Source organism: Vulpes lagopus, chromosome 14 (genome assembly GCF_018345385.1).
Source record: "Vulpes lagopus strain Blue_001 chromosome 14, ASM1834538v1, whole genome shotgun sequence".
NCBI classification, from domain to species: domain Eukaryota; kingdom Metazoa; phylum Chordata; class Mammalia; order Carnivora; family Canidae; genus Vulpes; species Vulpes lagopus.
Window position 1 is genome coordinate 31556717 of NC_054837.1, and position 16595 is coordinate 31573311.

At 50.6% G+C, this 16595-nt stretch overlaps 1 protein-coding gene across 2 annotated transcripts in view; it reads right to left on the reverse strand.

Moving 5' to 3' along the window:
* Positions 1–12017: 12017 nt before the first annotated feature.
* The window catches only part of SCARB1 (scavenger receptor class B member 1), a 73516-nt gene continuing 68938 nt past the window's right edge, over positions 12018–16595 (reverse strand). The window contains exon 12 of one of the 2 annotated variants that reach the window (XM_041728519.1): positions 12018–13024. In XM_041728519.1, the coding sequence (XP_041584453.1) occupies positions 12902–13024 (123 nt within the window). In that variant the 3' untranslated portion in view covers positions 12018–12901. The remainder of the gene's footprint in view (positions 13025–16595) is intronic. The other variant, XM_041728518.1, reaches the window with a different exon arrangement.

Consider the following 16595-nt stretch of genomic DNA (forward strand, 5'->3'; position numbering starts at 1 on the left):
ATTTCTTGCTCATTCTACAGAAGTCAGCGGGGCTGGGCTCTGTGCAGTCCTCACCCTGGGTCCCACACTGATGAAGCAGAGGGAAAAGGAGTTCTGAAGCTTCTCACACCAGTAGGTAAGTGCTGCAGCCCACTAAGTGTTACAAATAACACTCCCCTCTCATGGGAATCACAGGACCCCATCCAACCACAAGAGGGCCAAGGGACCACCATCTCCCATGTGCCCAGAAGGTAAAAACTGCAAGTATTTGGTGCACACACTACCCACGGCTACCACATTGGTATTTTTGCTAGCCTCATTTTTATAGATGAGGATGTTGAGGTTCAGAGAGGTTAAGTGACTTGCCCACAGTCACACAGCTAGTAAATAGCAGATCTGAGATTCACATCCAGTTCTGACTCTAAAGACCTGCGTCTTCTTTGTTACCACTTATAAACCCCAAAGTAGGATCTTTTTTACTTGTTTTTTTTTTTTACTTGGTTTGTATATAAGATAAACACGTTCCATGAATTCGGCTGATGAAAGACACCCACCCACACACCTCCAGGAAGGGGTTTCTAGCCACAGATGTGCATGCCTAGATCATACAACTAACAAGCAAAGGCAAGTACTGCTCGAAAACTGAAAGTCTTTTCCAAGATGTGTTTCATTTGGCCCACATAGTTCTTTATTTAATCGGGGTTTGTTGCCAATAATTAAAAATCAGGAAATTTCATATTTTTTTAAACCATCTTCTTCTGAAAATTTAAAAAAAAAATTTGGAAGACTTGGCAACAATAGCCTGCATCCTAATAAAGCAGCTGTCGACATGACTGAAGGCAAAGCCCGGTTCTCCGATGACATAAGGGCAGCCAGGCCTGGCGTGTGAAGGGAGGGGTGTCGCTCACCCAGAGCAACAACACACAAAATGCCACTCTCTTTAAGCCTAGGTCTGACAATACATTTTCACACTTTCACATATTTCATCAGTCTTACCCATTATGGTGTCAGTTGTGTACCTTTAAAAGTGTTGACAAGGAGCACCTGGGGGGCTCAGTCAGTTAAGCTTCTGCCTTTGGCTCAGGTTATGATCCTGGGGTCCTGGGATGGAGCCCCGTGTTGGGCTCCCTGCTCAGCGGGGAGCCTGCTTCTCCCTCTCCCTCTGCCACTCCCCCTACTTGTTCTCTCTCTCTCTCTCTCTCTCTCTCTCTCTCTAATAAATAAATAAAATATTTTTAAAAGATAATTAAAAAATCAAAGTGTTGACAAAGTGTTGCCTTGAGGATGGTGAAGCACCAGCTGCCTCTCCCACACCCAATGGCTGTCCAGCCAAGCCCTGGGCAGGACATACCTCCACCCTCTAGCTAGCACCTGGCCTTCCAGGCTCATAAACATAAACACTGCTGCCTGGTTCTCTGAGCATTTGAGCTCACCTGCACTGATCTCCATACATCATTTAAAGAGGTTGGTTTTACTCAGAGAAAAGCCACATGAGGGGTACCTGGGTGGCTCAGTGGTTGAGTATCTAGCTTTGACTCAGGTCATGATCCTGGGGTCCTGGGATGGAGTCCCGCATTGGGCTCCTCACAGGGAGGCTGCTTCTCCCTCTGCCTGTGTCTGTGCCTCTCTCTGTGTGTCTCTCATGAATAAATAAAATAAAATCTTTAAAAAAAAGAAAAGTAAAACCAATGAAGAACTCACCTGCATGAGGATGCCAGTGACGTGTTTGACAGTGACACCTCCAGGTGATGTCCGGTATTACAGCTCAGCTCCACTAGACCTGACACTGTTTCAATAAACTGCCTGCTGGGTGTTAGGGTTTGTTCCAACACTGCTTTGCAAACATATTTCAAAGCCTCTTTGCAAACTATTTCCAGCCTCAAGTGCATAAGAGGTCCTTCTTTACAATCCTCATGAGGACCTGGGAAATGAACAGGGCAGGAATTCTAATGCCTGTTGGCTGGGACACAGAGGTCAAAGTGACTTACATGAGCGACACAGTGAACTTGCATGAGCTCTCCAGCAAACAGCTCTAGCTTCCAAACCCTGCCGCCTGCCTGATCTCCAAGGCTGATATCATGGGAGAAATCATGCCCTTGCCTCAAACAACTTGTTGTGGCCACAGCAAGAGACCACAGAACTGAGCTCTGGGCCATGAAACAGACCCAGAGACACTAGCATCTCATCAGGGAGTCTCCGTCCCCTAAAATGGAAGAAATCTTGCAGCCCAGGGATGAGCAGATGGGGTGGGTCATGGAAACAGACAGAAGATCCCAGCGACCAAAAGAATGTTCCACAGTTCTGGAAAACTGCCGCAGGCCCGGCCTCCACTCTCATAGCTTCCACAGCACATCATTCCAATCCATCTGCTGAAATGTTTTCCTAGGGGAGAGGAAGTCCCATTCCGTAATGGAAGTAGACCAGGCAAATGAGACCTAGTTTGCAGAAACGTGCATCGTGGCCAATGCTGCTCACATCTGCTGCCTCAAGTGGAAGACAAATGGCTCTGTCTTGAAGGTCCCCTTTTTCCTGAGCCAAGCACTTCTGGACATTGTCAAGTTGGCTGTGGCTAAGGCTTTGTGGCAAATGTGCCATGGAATCTAGAAGAACTCATGACTGGGGACTCCAAAACCTGCCATTTGGCCTTCACCCTTAGGAAGATACGGTGGTCCTGCCCCCCACCCCCCACCCCAGCTGGTTCCTAAACCGCAGAGAGGGAAGAAGTCAGAGAGGCAGGAACCCCACCTACACCGAAGCTGAAGCGGGGAGGGGGGGGGGACTCTATTCCAAAGTCCTGAGTTGCTTCCCCCCATCTGCCACCCTTCTTCAAGCCTTGTTGTGGGGTTTGGAGAGCCAAGTGCTATTTTTAGAAATGTTTATTCTTACTCCTTTCTTCCCTTCCATTCTCAACCTCTCTGGAATGAGCCTGAATGTTCCCCTGCTGGGAGCCTTTCCACAATGGTTGGTACATCCCTGGTATGCAGGGCCTCCCTTTAGATGGACTCCCTGGGGTTGCGTCTGGGGGATCTGAGCCTTGCTATCCCCTTTCATCTCCCCACCTTTGCAGACTCTCCAGAACCAGGACCTGCCTGTCCCTTTGGTTGGAAATTATATTCAGTCTCCCCCCCATGGGATTCCAGGGGGGATAAGAGAAAGCAGGCATCTCTGGTGGCCAGCAATAGAGATGAGTCCTGGTTAACTGGACAAGGAGGCATGTAGGCAGTGGCGGAGCATGCAGGCCTTGGACGAAGCTGTCCAGGTTCATATCTGGGCTCAGACTCTGGCCAGCCAGAAGACCTCGGACACTTATTCCCCCCCCCCCTGCCCTCTGCCCTCTGTGCCTCTGTGCCTCTGTGCCTCTCTGTGTCTCCATCTGGAAAGCCAGATGATGATGACAAGGGCACTCACCTGTGTGGTGGGGAGAATGAAAGGAGCTCACACCAGGAGTTTAAAATAATGCACCATGCACAGCAAGTGCTCAGTCAACTTTAGCAACGACCTGTTTTAGGCTGTACACCAGGGCCCAGCTCTGGTCTGACATTTTACGTCTGCGGGACACCCAAAGTGTTGATCAGGACGGGGTCCATCCCAACAGGAGACCAAGGGCAGCTCGGAGTGGTCTGGGCCCTGAGCTCACAGGAATCCCACGTTCAGACTCGGGAGCCACTCTGGAGGTGAGGCCCTGCCACCCAGACTGAAAGAATCAAGGTCATTTCCGGTGAGCAAATCCTGCCTTCTGCAGACATCGCTAATTCCCATGTTCACAGCCCCCCCTAACTTCACACAGGTTTATTGCAGGGCATCTCTTGTGCACAGGCTGTCAGCTTGCTCATCGCAAACGTACAAGGGAGCACAAATTGTGAAGCCCCGGCCTGCTGAATCTTCATTTTCATTTAAAAAGATTTTATTTATTTATTTATTCATGAGAGATAGAGAGAGAGGCAGGGACACAGGCAGAGAGAGAAGCAGGCTCCCTGAAGGGAGCCTGACCCGGGACTTGATCCCAGAACCCCGGGATCACGCCCTGAGCTGAAGGCAGATGATCAGCCGCTGAGCCACCCAGGTGCCCCCAAATTTTCATTTTTACCTGTAATTTATCCAGTCTCTATAAAATACAGTCGTGGCTCAGTCCCGCAGCGCCCCCTGGTGGCCGCGGCCGCACTTGCACTCTTCTGCCAGCGACACAGTCCCAGCTCCTCTCCCATCCTGATCCTTTCTTCCTTCATCCAACAAAGACTCATTTGCACACACACCTGACCAGGTGCTGGGGACGCAGAGGGGACCCCACAGATAGCGCCCGCCTTCAGGCGCATGGAGTCGAAGGAAGGATGCCCAGCAGGACCAAATGCTTACACACAGAGGCCTTATAAGCAAAGGTCAGGTGCTCAGGACTTTGAGAGCAAAGAGCAAGGGGATGCACCCTCCCCTAAAGGGGTCACTCAGGAAGCAAGAAGACAGGAGAGGCACAGAATGTGCCTCAGTTTCCTCACCTGCAAAAGTGGCCTGATTCTCCGCCTCAGCCATTGCAGGGGTGCTTTGAGGGTCCTGCAGCAAGAGCAGGGGGCAGGAGAGGTTTTAAAGCATAGAGTGTCTCCTGCTGGATCCCTCCTGAATCCACAGCTGTCCCACTGCAACTCCTCACACAGCAGAACAGCCATCGTGACGCTCACCAACCTAAAACCCTCCATTGGTTCCTATTATGCTTAATTTCCGAACTACAAGGGCACCTGGGTGGCTCAGTGGTTGAGCGTCTGCCTTCAGCTCAGGGCGTGATCCTGGGGTCCTGGGACTCGATCCCAGGAGTCCCACAGTGGGCTCCCTACAAGGAGCCTGCTTCTCTGTCTATGTCTCTGCCTCTCTCTGTATGTCTTTCATGAATAAATAAATAAAATCTTTATTTAAAAAAACATCCGCACTACAAGGCCCTGCCTGACATTCCACTTCATCTCCCTCCCAATCCGCCACGCTCACGGCTTACTACACTCCAGCCACAGCCCACTTGTTTCTTTTTTTTTTTTTTTTTTAGCCCACTTGTTTCTGATCTACATGTTGCTACCTCAGGGCCTTTGTACATGTAGTTTCCAGTTCCTAAAGTGCTCTTTTCCCAATTCCTTCAAATCCCTCATGAATCAGCATCAATGGCCCCCTCAGAGGACACTTCTAGAAACACTTCTAGCAATCCCCTGTCATCATGCCACCTTGCTTTTATCTCCTTCCTGACATTCATCACTCCCTGGGGGTGTCTTACTTTTTCCTTCATTTGTTTGCTGTCTCTCCAACTAGAATGAGGGCAGGGACTTCTGCTTTATCCACCACCACATTTCTGAGGTAGAGAACATTGGCGCATAGCAGATCCCAATAGATCCCTTTTGACTGTTTTTGGGCACCCCTGGCTTCAATATGCTTCCATTTCCGAAACTCTTGGAAAAGTGCCCTTGGGCTGCGAGAGCCTCCTCTGTCCTCCTGGGACACCCCTTGGCTCAGGACACCCCTTTGCCTCAGCCTCTCCTGCGGAGAGACTCAACCCAAGACCACTCGCAGCACATACATGACTGCCTGGCGCATAGTGTGCCCCGGGGAGACGTTTGCTGAGGACTGAATGCCTGTGTGCACAGACACAGCCCGCTCAGCTCGACTCCCTCTTAGCACCCAGCGAGGGCCCCACACCGGAGAAATCTAATAAATGCTTGCTGGAGGCTTAGCGATTTTGTAACAGTCCTGGACCCCTTCGAGAATGCTCACACACCCATTCCGATTCCGCCCTCACCAGGGTTCTCAGTCTTCACTTCCATTTCATGGGTGGGAAACCCAAGGCTCAGAGAGGTTACAGGTTTCCCCAAGGCTGACCAGACACTGGACCAGAACGGGGATTAGCCTACAGCGAACATCACATGACCCTGGTTTTTATTTTAGGGGTGTCACTCTTGCCTGTCATACCCCTGGAAGGGGTCAAGGCCCTTTTGAAAATCTGAAGAATCTAAAGGAAAACGCTTCCTAGACAAAAATGCGCATTTTCACAAAATGCAATTTCTTCAGGTTACAAGTTTCTGAAGCCAGGCTGCGACCCCAGGTAACACTCCCCCAGTTTAAGGAACACCCTAAGAGCTGATGCTCACCAACCCCCCCCCCCCCCCCCCGCAGTGCTCCTAACAACCTGTGTGCGCAGCTCGCCCCCCAGTGGCCCCGCCTGGAATTGCGCAGAGGTCGGTCACCGCGGCCGGAGGAGGGGAGCGATGATCTTCTCTTCTCCTCGCAGCCCCCAAGAGGGGGCCTGGATGATCACGCTGGGGAGGAGACACGCGGGCTTAAGCAAAGCATGAATCTAGTGGTGGGTCACACTTCAGAAAGACCTCAAGCCTCTGCATGGAGAAGGGGCCGCAGGGGACATGCAGGGGAGGGACCCAGGAGCATCAGTCAAGGAGGTACCCAAGCAGGGGGTGCGCAGCGGCCCCAGCCCTCAACCCCTCCCATGGGGCCGCCAATTCTTTCAGGCTCCATACAGCAGGGCAGGTATTAAATTATCCCCAGGGGATCCCTGGGTGCATCTGGACTTAGGACTTCCAGTATTCTAGAACATTCTAGCATCATCTAGGGTACAGACACAGTGTCCTAGGAATTCCAAGATGGGGGAAATGTGGGCCAGCAGGAGTAATCACGGAGGCTTCCTGGGGGAGATGGTGTGGCTGCAATTGAGCCTTTGAGGATGGCCAGGACGGAAGGAGACAGGGCGACACCTTCCATACAAGGGTAACGTAGTCCACAAGCAGAGCGGGAAGATGGCAAGTGTGGGAGACAGTAAGGAACAGTGCAGAGTCCTCAAATAGGGCCGGTCTAGTGGTACCTGGATGACCATCTTTAAACTTGAACAGTTAGTTATGTGTCTGTTTTCATAGGTACTGGAAAACAGGTGACTCGCCCACTGGACCACAACTTTAGATACAATGGCTTCTTCTTCTTCTTTTTTTTTTTTTCAAAAGAAAATTATTTTTTAAGAAATGAGTCAAAGAATTTTTTTAGTATTTATTTATTTATTCCTGAGAGACACGGAGAGAGAGAGGCAGAGACACAGGCAGAGGGAGAAGCAGGCTCCCTGTGGGGAGCCCAATGCGGGACTCGATCCCAGGACTCCAGGATCATGACCTGAGCCAAAGGCAGACACAACCACTGAGCCACCCAGGTGCTCAGAAATGAGACAGATTTTTAAAAAAAATATTAACAGAATCACATGGTAGGTGGGGTGAGGGTGTAAAGTAAGAGAATGGGGAAGAGTCTCAGTGTCAAAGACATTCCTGAGAATTCCTCAAACCAATGCCACATTCAAGTGTGACAAGTGTCTCTTGAGGTTGTCGGCACCGCTGGTCCTTGTAGCCTTTGGGCCAGAGGGCACTTTCCTCACTGAGCCCTGGATGAAGTCACTGGATGTATCCCAAATAATAAATCAACTTGAATCTTACAAAGATATCAAGAAGCAAGATGTTGACACAATGATGAGCAAATTCCCTTCTTACATCCTGTGTTCCTTTGGGACATGGGCGCACGCACACGCACACACACACACGCATGGACACACACGCGCACGCATGCACACACAACAGCATGCTTTATGGATAACTGCCCTTTTTTTTCTTTCTTTTCTACGAGCAAGTAGAGCTACCTGCAAAAGTTTAAAAAATGTCTGTGCTGGGAAGTCCGGCGTCCTCAAGGTTATCAGCCTAAGCCGGGGCGTGGAGAGCAAATGAGGGTTTCAAGGGAACCGCCTTGGAGGCTGGGCCCCCATGAGCTTTTCGCCAGCAGGTCTACCCAAGAGCAGGCCCAGGCAGCGGAGACCATCCTCCCAGCCTCTTCCTGAGGCACCCGCCGCCCCTAGTCCCCACTGGAGGGACACTCCTGAATACCATTTTGAGAACTAATCTAAAGATTGAGTAATCCTGTTGCAATCCTGTTGCAGATGGGTGGTTTCCACTTTGCTGCTTTCTACAAATGTGCGAAAGGTCAAATGGACTTGTCGGCCGACAGATCAGCAAAAATACTTCTCGATGACAGATGACCATCTGATTTCTGCCCTGTTACTCAAGGGTTTAAAATTGGAGTGACATGGCGATCAGGACATGTAAACTCCTCGTTGCTTATTTATGTAAACAAGGCTTCTCTAGCTTACATCTACCAAAATAAGAATGGAAATGACAACAAATTTGGTCTCCTTCTAGAAAAAGTTCCATCACTCAAGGATACATGAATCAATGAGGGGTGAAGTGGAACTCGCATTCACATCATCAAGAGATGTATTTCCAGGGAAATAAAAACCATAGTAAGGGGCGCCTGGGTGGCTCAGTCGGTTAAGCATCCGACCTCGGCTCGGGTCATGATCTTGGGATCCCGGGATCCGGCTGGTGTCGGGCTCATGCTCAGCGGGGAGTCTGCTTGAAGATTCTCTCTCTCTCCCTCTGCCTCTGGCCCTGCCTCGCTCACACACTCTCTAAATGAAATGAATAAAAAATTTTGAAAACACACAATGAGATTCCACTGCAAATGACTAAAATTTTTTAAAACACCAAGATGCTGGCCATTATGCAAAACAGGTGAAGCGCTCACACCTTGCTGGTGGGAATGTGGAATACCATCACTGCTGGACATTGTCTGCCGGTTTCACCTCAAATGTTAAACACAGGGTTAGCCTATGGCCCACCAATCCCACTCCTAGGAATTATTCGTAATTGCCAAAACCTGGAAACACTTTTAGAGGCGTTGCAACTCGTGAATGGCTACAGACCCACAGTACATGCACACAGTGGCATCCTACTCTGCAACAGAGAAACGAACTCATACATGCAAGGACCTGTGCGAATCTCAAGGCAAGTGAAAGAAGCAGGCTTAAAAATCCGAATACCGTGTGATTCTATTTATAGGACATTCTCAAAAAGGCAAAACTGGCTGCCAGAGGTTAGGCCTCAGGGGAAGGATTTACTGCAAAGGAGAAGCAGGAGGAAATCTGGAGGGATCATAAAATTGTTCTGTAACTTGGTCGGTGGTGGTTACTCAGATGTGTATGTGTTACAATTCCTAGAACTCTACACACACCTCTGTAACACTGTACATTTAAGAAAATATAAAATAGGGGCACGTGGGTGGCTCAGTGATTGAGCGTCTGCCTTGGTCAGGTGGTCAGGTAGTGATCTCGGGGCCCCTGGATCGAGTCCCACATTGGGCTCCCTGCATGGAGCCTGCCTCTCCCTGGGCCTGTGTCTCTGCCTCTCTCTCTCTCTGTGGGTCTCTCATGAATAAATAAATAAAATCTTAAAAAAAAAAAAAAAGGAGGGATGCCTGGGTGGCTCAGCGGCTTGGAGCCTGCCTTCCACCCAGGGCATGATCCTGAAGACCCAGGATCGAGTCCCATGTCAGGCTCCCTGCATGGAGCCTGCTTCTCCCTCTGCCTGTGTCTCTGCCTCTCTCTGTGTGTGTTTCTCATGAATAAATATTTTTTTTAAAACAAAGAAAGTATAAAACACCTATGAACGAGAGATGCATTCCAATAAAGTTTTAACTTCTTTGTGTGATAGATAACAAATATGAGGCATAATGTTGTTGGTCAGTTGTACCTACAGGGAACGGCAGTCTGGACCAGCACAATGTTAACCTTTGTGGTCACAAGAAGAAATTAAAACACTCGTTTAAATTCCTAAAGGTATTTAAGTTGCAAAGAAGTACTACAGAATGATTAAAAAGTTTATTAAAAGCATAAATTCAGGTAGCCCCGGTAGCACAGCAGTTTAGCGCCGCCTGCAGCCCAGGGCGTGATCCTGGAGACCAGGGATCAAGTCCCACATCAGGCTTCCTGCATGGAGCCTGCTTCTCCCTCTGCCTGTGTCTCTGCCTCTCTCCCTGTCTCTCATGAATAATAAAATAAAAGCATACATTCTGTAACATTTTGCTGAACTTCTAGGGGAGGAGGAAAGGCATTCCAGACAGGGGAAGTGAACATTTTTTTTTTAATTTTTTTAAAATTTATTTATGATAGTCACACACACACAGAGAGAGAAAGAGAGAGAGAGAGAGAGAGAGAGAGAGAGGCAGAGACACAGGCAGAGGGAGAAGCAGGCTCCATGCCGGGAGCCCGACGTGGGATTCGATCCTGGGTCTCCAGGATCGCACCCTGGGCCAAAGGCAGGTGCTGAACCACTGTGCCACCCAGGGATCCCGGGAAGTGAGCATTTCTGACAGTAGCTTGCTTGTGTGTTTTTCCGTGGCGGTATCATGTTTAGGTCCCATCAGGCCTGTGCAAACGGGGATGACCATGGTTTTATTTTAAAACGGCCATGACGACAGTGCAAGGACTTCATCCTGGATGGCTATTGAAACATCAGATGGAAGCTCTCCGAGGTCCACATCAGAGCAAGCAGGTAGATGGTCCCACAAAAGGCCTTGGGGAGGGTGTGTGGCACATGAAGGCGGAGGTGGCGAGGGCCCCCCACGAGCCTAAACCCGGCGTCTGCACCTGCAGTCTGCACCTGGGCTACCTGCACACAGCCTAAGGCTCGCGTCATCACGCCACTTCTGACTTCTTACAGCACCTCCCCAGCCATCACAGGCCTCTCTGTGTTATCAGAGCGTCTCTGCGTCATCACCAGGTGCTGCCTATGTCATCATGGCACTTCTGACATCACTGGAGCACCTGTGAACAGAGACGCCTGGCCTTCTGGAGCCCAAGGGGCACGCAGCCCTTGCCAGGTGTAGGTCGCTGCCTTCAGCCAGAAGGGGCTCCTGCGGCCTGGGGAGGGGCTGCAGGCGACCTCTGCAGACTCCTTCCAGCATTAAAAATATTTTAAAGTATTTGCAGAAATGAAAACCCCCACCCAAAAAATTTTTTTTCAAAAAAAATTTTAATTGCATTTTGCAACAACAGCACTGCTACAAGATGAAAATAGACGTATGTGGTTTAAAAACGTTTTTTCGACCTAAAATTTGGGGTTTCTCCTGATTTTGGAAGAAATGACCCTGTTCTTGTGGGGCTCTGCCCTATGCAGTCAACCTCGGCTTCTGTTGAGACTTCCAGCGTGGGACCCCGGCTACTGATCCCCACTGGGGGCCACCTCGGAGTGGCGGAAGGCTGCAGGAGCATGCCCAGGGACTGCGCAGCTGCCCCTCCACACCTCGCCCAGAGAGAGCCCGCCCAGGGTGCCGGGCGTAGTGCAGGAGCTGCCTGTTCCGCAGAGGCCGGCCCCTCAGAATGCTAAGTGTGTTTGCAGTGGGACAAAGCTGGAAACAGCTTAGATGTCCACCAAGAGGGACTGTGCAGGCATCTGCACCTGGGACTCTGTGCTGTCACTTACAAGGAGGTAGCTCGATATGTCGAGGCGGGGAACAGTGTCCCAGACCGGAACAGCTGAACCATCAGCTTGGGTGGAGAAAACCCCAAAATGGTAAATCGTAATAGGAAATGTAATAATGGCAAATGTATATAGCTAGCCCTTCCCATGTGCCCCCTATGCTCTAAGAGCATTCCACGTACTAACTTCTGCATCCTCGCAAAGCCACTCTCAGACAGAGGCAGGTGCAGAGGTGGGCAAGCCAATGACATTGAGCTGTCAAGTGACTTGCTCGAAGTAAGAGGCAGAGCTCAGACTCAAACCCAGGCCATCGGGTTCCATACCTCGTCTTAACCGCTTTTCTTTTCTGCTTCTTATGTAGCAAGAAAGAGCAAGAGCCCAGAACAATACTGTGCATGTCCTACAGGCATCTTGATTTGTATATAAATGCACAGAAAAAAAGCCCAGCCGGGCTCCATGCCAAAGTGGCAAGTTACCTTGGGATACTGGTCAAAGCAGCCTTGGATCCTGCTCTTCCTAAACAAGAACTGCATTCATGCAGTATTTATATAAAATATTAAATATAAACAAGGTTGAAATTTTAAAACAATGGGAAGGCAAGTCAGCAGCCCCGGCGCTCCTGGCAGCTACCAGAAAGGAGCTATTGAGGAGGAGCCCAGATCTTCCCAGGAAGCCCCTCACTCCCCCACACACAGGCTATCACAAACTCAAACCTTAACGTTTATAAAAGGTTTATTCTTCAGCAGTGATTTGTTTTTAAAAGATGATAAACTTCACTTCTCTTACAGTAGAAAAGAGGCAGAGGGAGGAGCAGGAGTCACGGGTGGATGGGTCTCCCACCCGACCAGACCAGACACCCAGACTGATGCGGCTGGGCTTCTGCACCTCTGCCCCCGCACCCAAACGCTGAGGGCCCTTGCTGGGGACAGCTTGGGGCAGAGACTCCCACCACCCCCAACAGGGAGTGGCTGGCTCAACATACAGGAAGATGTCAGTTTAGGCTAGAGGAATGGGGCCCCAGACACCCAAGCCTGGTACCCATGCAGACTCGAGGGAGATTAAAGTCTGCTTGGGGAAGGAGACCGCTGGAGCAGCCTTGAGATGCATCTCGAGTTCACACTGTTGACTGAGACCTTGCAAAGGTGTCTCGCCTTCAGCCTAGGTGGATGGTCAATGGCCAAAGCTCCGGGTCTGGTTGGGCTGGACCGGGCAGCCTCCGCCCACATGGCTTTGGCACAAGAAGTCTGTGTTCCCAGGCTGGGTTTGGGGACAGTAGCCAGCCCTCCAGAGTAAAAGCCCTGTCCTATGTGGCTGAGCCACCAAGCAGGGACTGCAGTATTTCGTGACTATAGATAGGGCGCCAGGGGGAGGTGGCTTGAGCCTTCAGGAGCCCAGGCCCCCGGGCTGAATGGGTCGGGCTGGGCTCACTCGAGGGAGGGGACCCAGTGCCCACAGACAGTTCTTGTTAGTGAGGCTCCCCCTGAGTTTCATCAGCAGCGGCTCCATCCCTGAGTGTGCCTGCACACGCCTGTGCACTTGTGTGTGTACGTGTGCTGGGGGTGTGCAGTGTGTGGACACGCATGTAGCAACTGGGGTGCTCAGACTTTAGTAGGACTGATGGGCTGTCCATGGAGAGAGTCTTGAAGAAGCGGGGCGTAGGGGCTGGGGAGCCGGTCTGGCTGAGTGGCCATGCTGGGCTGGCTCGTGGCATCTCTGGGACCCTGTGGAGAAAGACGGGAGCTGGATCACCAAGCCCCGACACTGAGCCCCACCCATGTCCCCAGCCCCACCCTTGGCCATGCACCCACATCCTCCAGCATGGACGCAGCCCCCTGCCCGCCCCCCCATCAGCAACACCCATGTATCAAGCTCAAGATGAGAAAAGGCTGGAGTGACGTACAGACCCCTGAAATGCAGTTACGAGAGCCTCCTGTCTCCCTACATGCCATCTCGCCATGCCCTCGCCCCATTCCCGGGGTTGCCAAAACCGAAGCCCAGGAGGACGTGCCTGATCCGGTGAGGAGGGCCAAGCAAGGAGTCCGGGGCTTCTCTGCAGCACCGTGAGCACAAAAACTGGAAACCCCCTACATGTCCAGCGACCCAGGAGTGCATTTTTAAAATAGAGTCACAAGATGGCATTGAACCTGGACAGCTTTCGCAACCGAAACCCGAGGAGGGGAACGCCAGCTGCAGAGTGGCCCATGAAAATCATTTTAATCATCTATTGTTCATGGATATATTTATACAGACTTAGAGGGGAAAACGGACACACTGAATTCCTGGCAGTGGCTACCTCCGGGGGGTGGGGGGGGAAGGTGAAACAGAACAGAATGTTCATGATTAATGTTGTTGAGTCTGGGTGACAGAGAATTATCAGAGACTGTAATTTATCTACTTTTACTTTTTTTTTTCTTTTTTAGTTTCTCAACTAAGTTGTTAAAGGCAGCAGTGACGATAAGGACTGGGAAGGGCCCCCCAACACCCAGCTCTGTATCCTCTCAGCCCTCTGCCTTCCTTCCTCTGAAAAAGGGAGGGGTCCCCCGGCCCGGCCCAGCAGTAAGGGCTGGAGTACCCCCAGAACCTCCGCCCACTTATGCTTGTTCACGAACCCCAGTGGCTTGGCTCTCCAGGCGGTGAAGAGAATCAACCTCCACCCCACTCTGGGCAGCACAGAGGGAAGGGAAGAATCGAATCCCCCACTCTGGCTCCTCTCCCTTGGAGACAGATCTAAAGGCTTCCAGGACTGAGCCCATTCAAGCCAGGGGTAGGCATATGGGTTGTGGGCAGGCCAGAGTGAGACCAGGCCCCCCGCACCCCAACACGCCACCATAGAGGGGCAGCATGGGACACCTGGGGTGGCCAGAACTTCAGCAATGTGGCCCCATGAGCCACAATTTAAGAAAGCCTTGGTGAGAAATAAAAAGAGAAACCAGACTAAAAAGACCCCCGGTCTACCCCCAAGGAAGACACATGTAACAAATCCCCAAGGAACCAGAACATGAACCATATTCCTCCTCTTCCTATTCACTTTTGTTTAGCAGAGGAGTGAGGACTTAGAATGGAAGAGAAATTACTGAGAAGGTAGGAAAGGTCCAGGAACATTTCCCTGAAGGGCTTCCATGTACAGTTGTCCAAGATGTTCACTGCACAAGGGCACCTATCCAAGGGGGCTGCAAATGGGCTGTCATGCTCCATTTGCCAAACCCTCTGCCCTGGAGCTGGCCAGGTCTGCACAGAGTGGCTGTCTTTCTTATTGACATAAAAATACTCTAAATACTCTCCTAGGCTGGGACAGGCCCCCATTTCCTGCTTTCTCCCAAGCAGGGCAGCCCCTCAAGATTACTCCCATGCCCCGGTGAGAGGCAAGAGGTAGGGCCTCCCCAGGGACCCATGCTGAGGTTCAGCACAGGCTGGAGTCCACCATGCAGAGATTCTGGGTCTCCAAGACCACTAGTTGGTCACTTCCCAGGCACTTGCCCCCCAAACCAAAGCCTACAGGACACTGCATTCCCCAAGCAAACATGACTGGGGGGAGGGGCAGCGTCATCTGATGTGGAGGCTGAGCTGCCTTCCAGAAGGAATGGCAGTAGAATCTCTAAGTCAAAAACTCCCCTAATAACTTTAAAATTAGATTCTGTGGGTAAAAAAAAAAAAGAGAGACCCTAGTTTTGTCTTTACTTTATTGGGAGGGGGGCTGGGCTGGCAGGACGTGTTGGCTATGTCCCTGGCAGTCGCAGGGCTCTGGCCTCACAACCACCAGCCCTATCTGTGCTAAAAGAGAATAACACCTTCTCTATGCCTGAGGACCCCACCCCTGCACCCTGAGAACGCCAAGCAAGTTTCCACAGAAAGGAATCATGGCTAGCAAGGGGCCAACCTATGCGCAATAAGGCATCCCCGAGAGATTCTTGGGAGACAGGAAGGGAGACAAGTCTCCAGCTAGGACACCCGGCTTCTGAGCCCGAGGACTGTGCCCTCAAGGACATCCCGTGGATACTCAGCTCTAACATGCTCAGGGCCCATCCTCCTATTCCCCGATTGGCAGAAGGAGCCCCACAGAGCCTGGCTGGGGACACAGCTGCCCCTCCCTCCTTGCAGGGCCCGCAGCACCTGCGCCCACGACTTTGCATTTTCTATTTTATTTCCGCCTCCAGTCCTGGCAATCGAAGCCAAGTGGAGGCAGCCAACTGGCCCAGAAAAGCAGGGCTGTTGCCTCGCCCTCGCTCTGTGGCTCTCAAGAAAGCTATTCAAACCCAAGCAGGCTTGCCCCAGAAGCTTGAGGGGGCGGCACATTTCTGAGAAACCAAAGTAAGAGCTATTTATCAGAGGTACAAACATAGAGCGGGTCGCCCCTGCCCGACCCCAAACTCTAGGGCCGGGGCTCCACCTGCTGCATTCCAGCCCCAACCCGAGCAGGAGCAGAGCAGGAGCAGGACTCGGCTCTCCTAGGACCTCAGACCTAATGGAACTCGGCGGAGAAGGTGAACTTCCACGGGCACAAGCATGCTTCCCCCCAGGTAGGCTGCCAGATAAAATCGGTCCAGTTAAAGCTGAATGTCAGGTAAACAATTCAGTTTTCAGGATATGCATGTCCCAGTGACAGCACAGCACACACCTACCCTAAAATGTATTCATTGTTATCTGGCATTGAAATTTGACTGGACATCCTTCTGTTGTTTTTTCTTAAAAGGGTGGGGGGAGTGTTTATCTGCATGTCTTTATTCCACCTGGCAAACCAACCCTTGGGCTGAATCCCGGGTATGCAATTGGTGCTCAGTTGATGCTGAAATTCTTTTTCCTGGTCAGTCATCCCAGATTGATTTAGGGTTTCGGTAGTTTTTGTTTTTGTTTTGTTTTGTTTTGAGAGAGAGAGAGACAGCATATGTGAGCAGAGGTGGGTGGTAGAGGGGGAAGAGGGAGACAGGGAGAGGAGGAGAGAGGATCCTAAGCAGGCTCCATGCCCAGCAGGGAGTCCAACATGGGGCTCTAGCTCACGACCCTGAGATCATGACTTGAGCTGAAATCAAGAGTCTGATGCTCAACTGAGCCACCCCGGCATCCCCATCCCAGATTTATTTAGACTCTCGTTTCTCCAACAACTGATCATCTACATCAGAATCCCCTTGGGGGTGTCCATTAAAATATGGATTCCTTAAATAAATAAATAAATAAATAAATAAATAAATAAATAAATAAAAAAAATAATAAATAATAAAATAATAAAATAATAATAAAATAAAATAAATAAAATAAAATAAAATAAAATAAAATAAAATAAAATAAAATAAAATA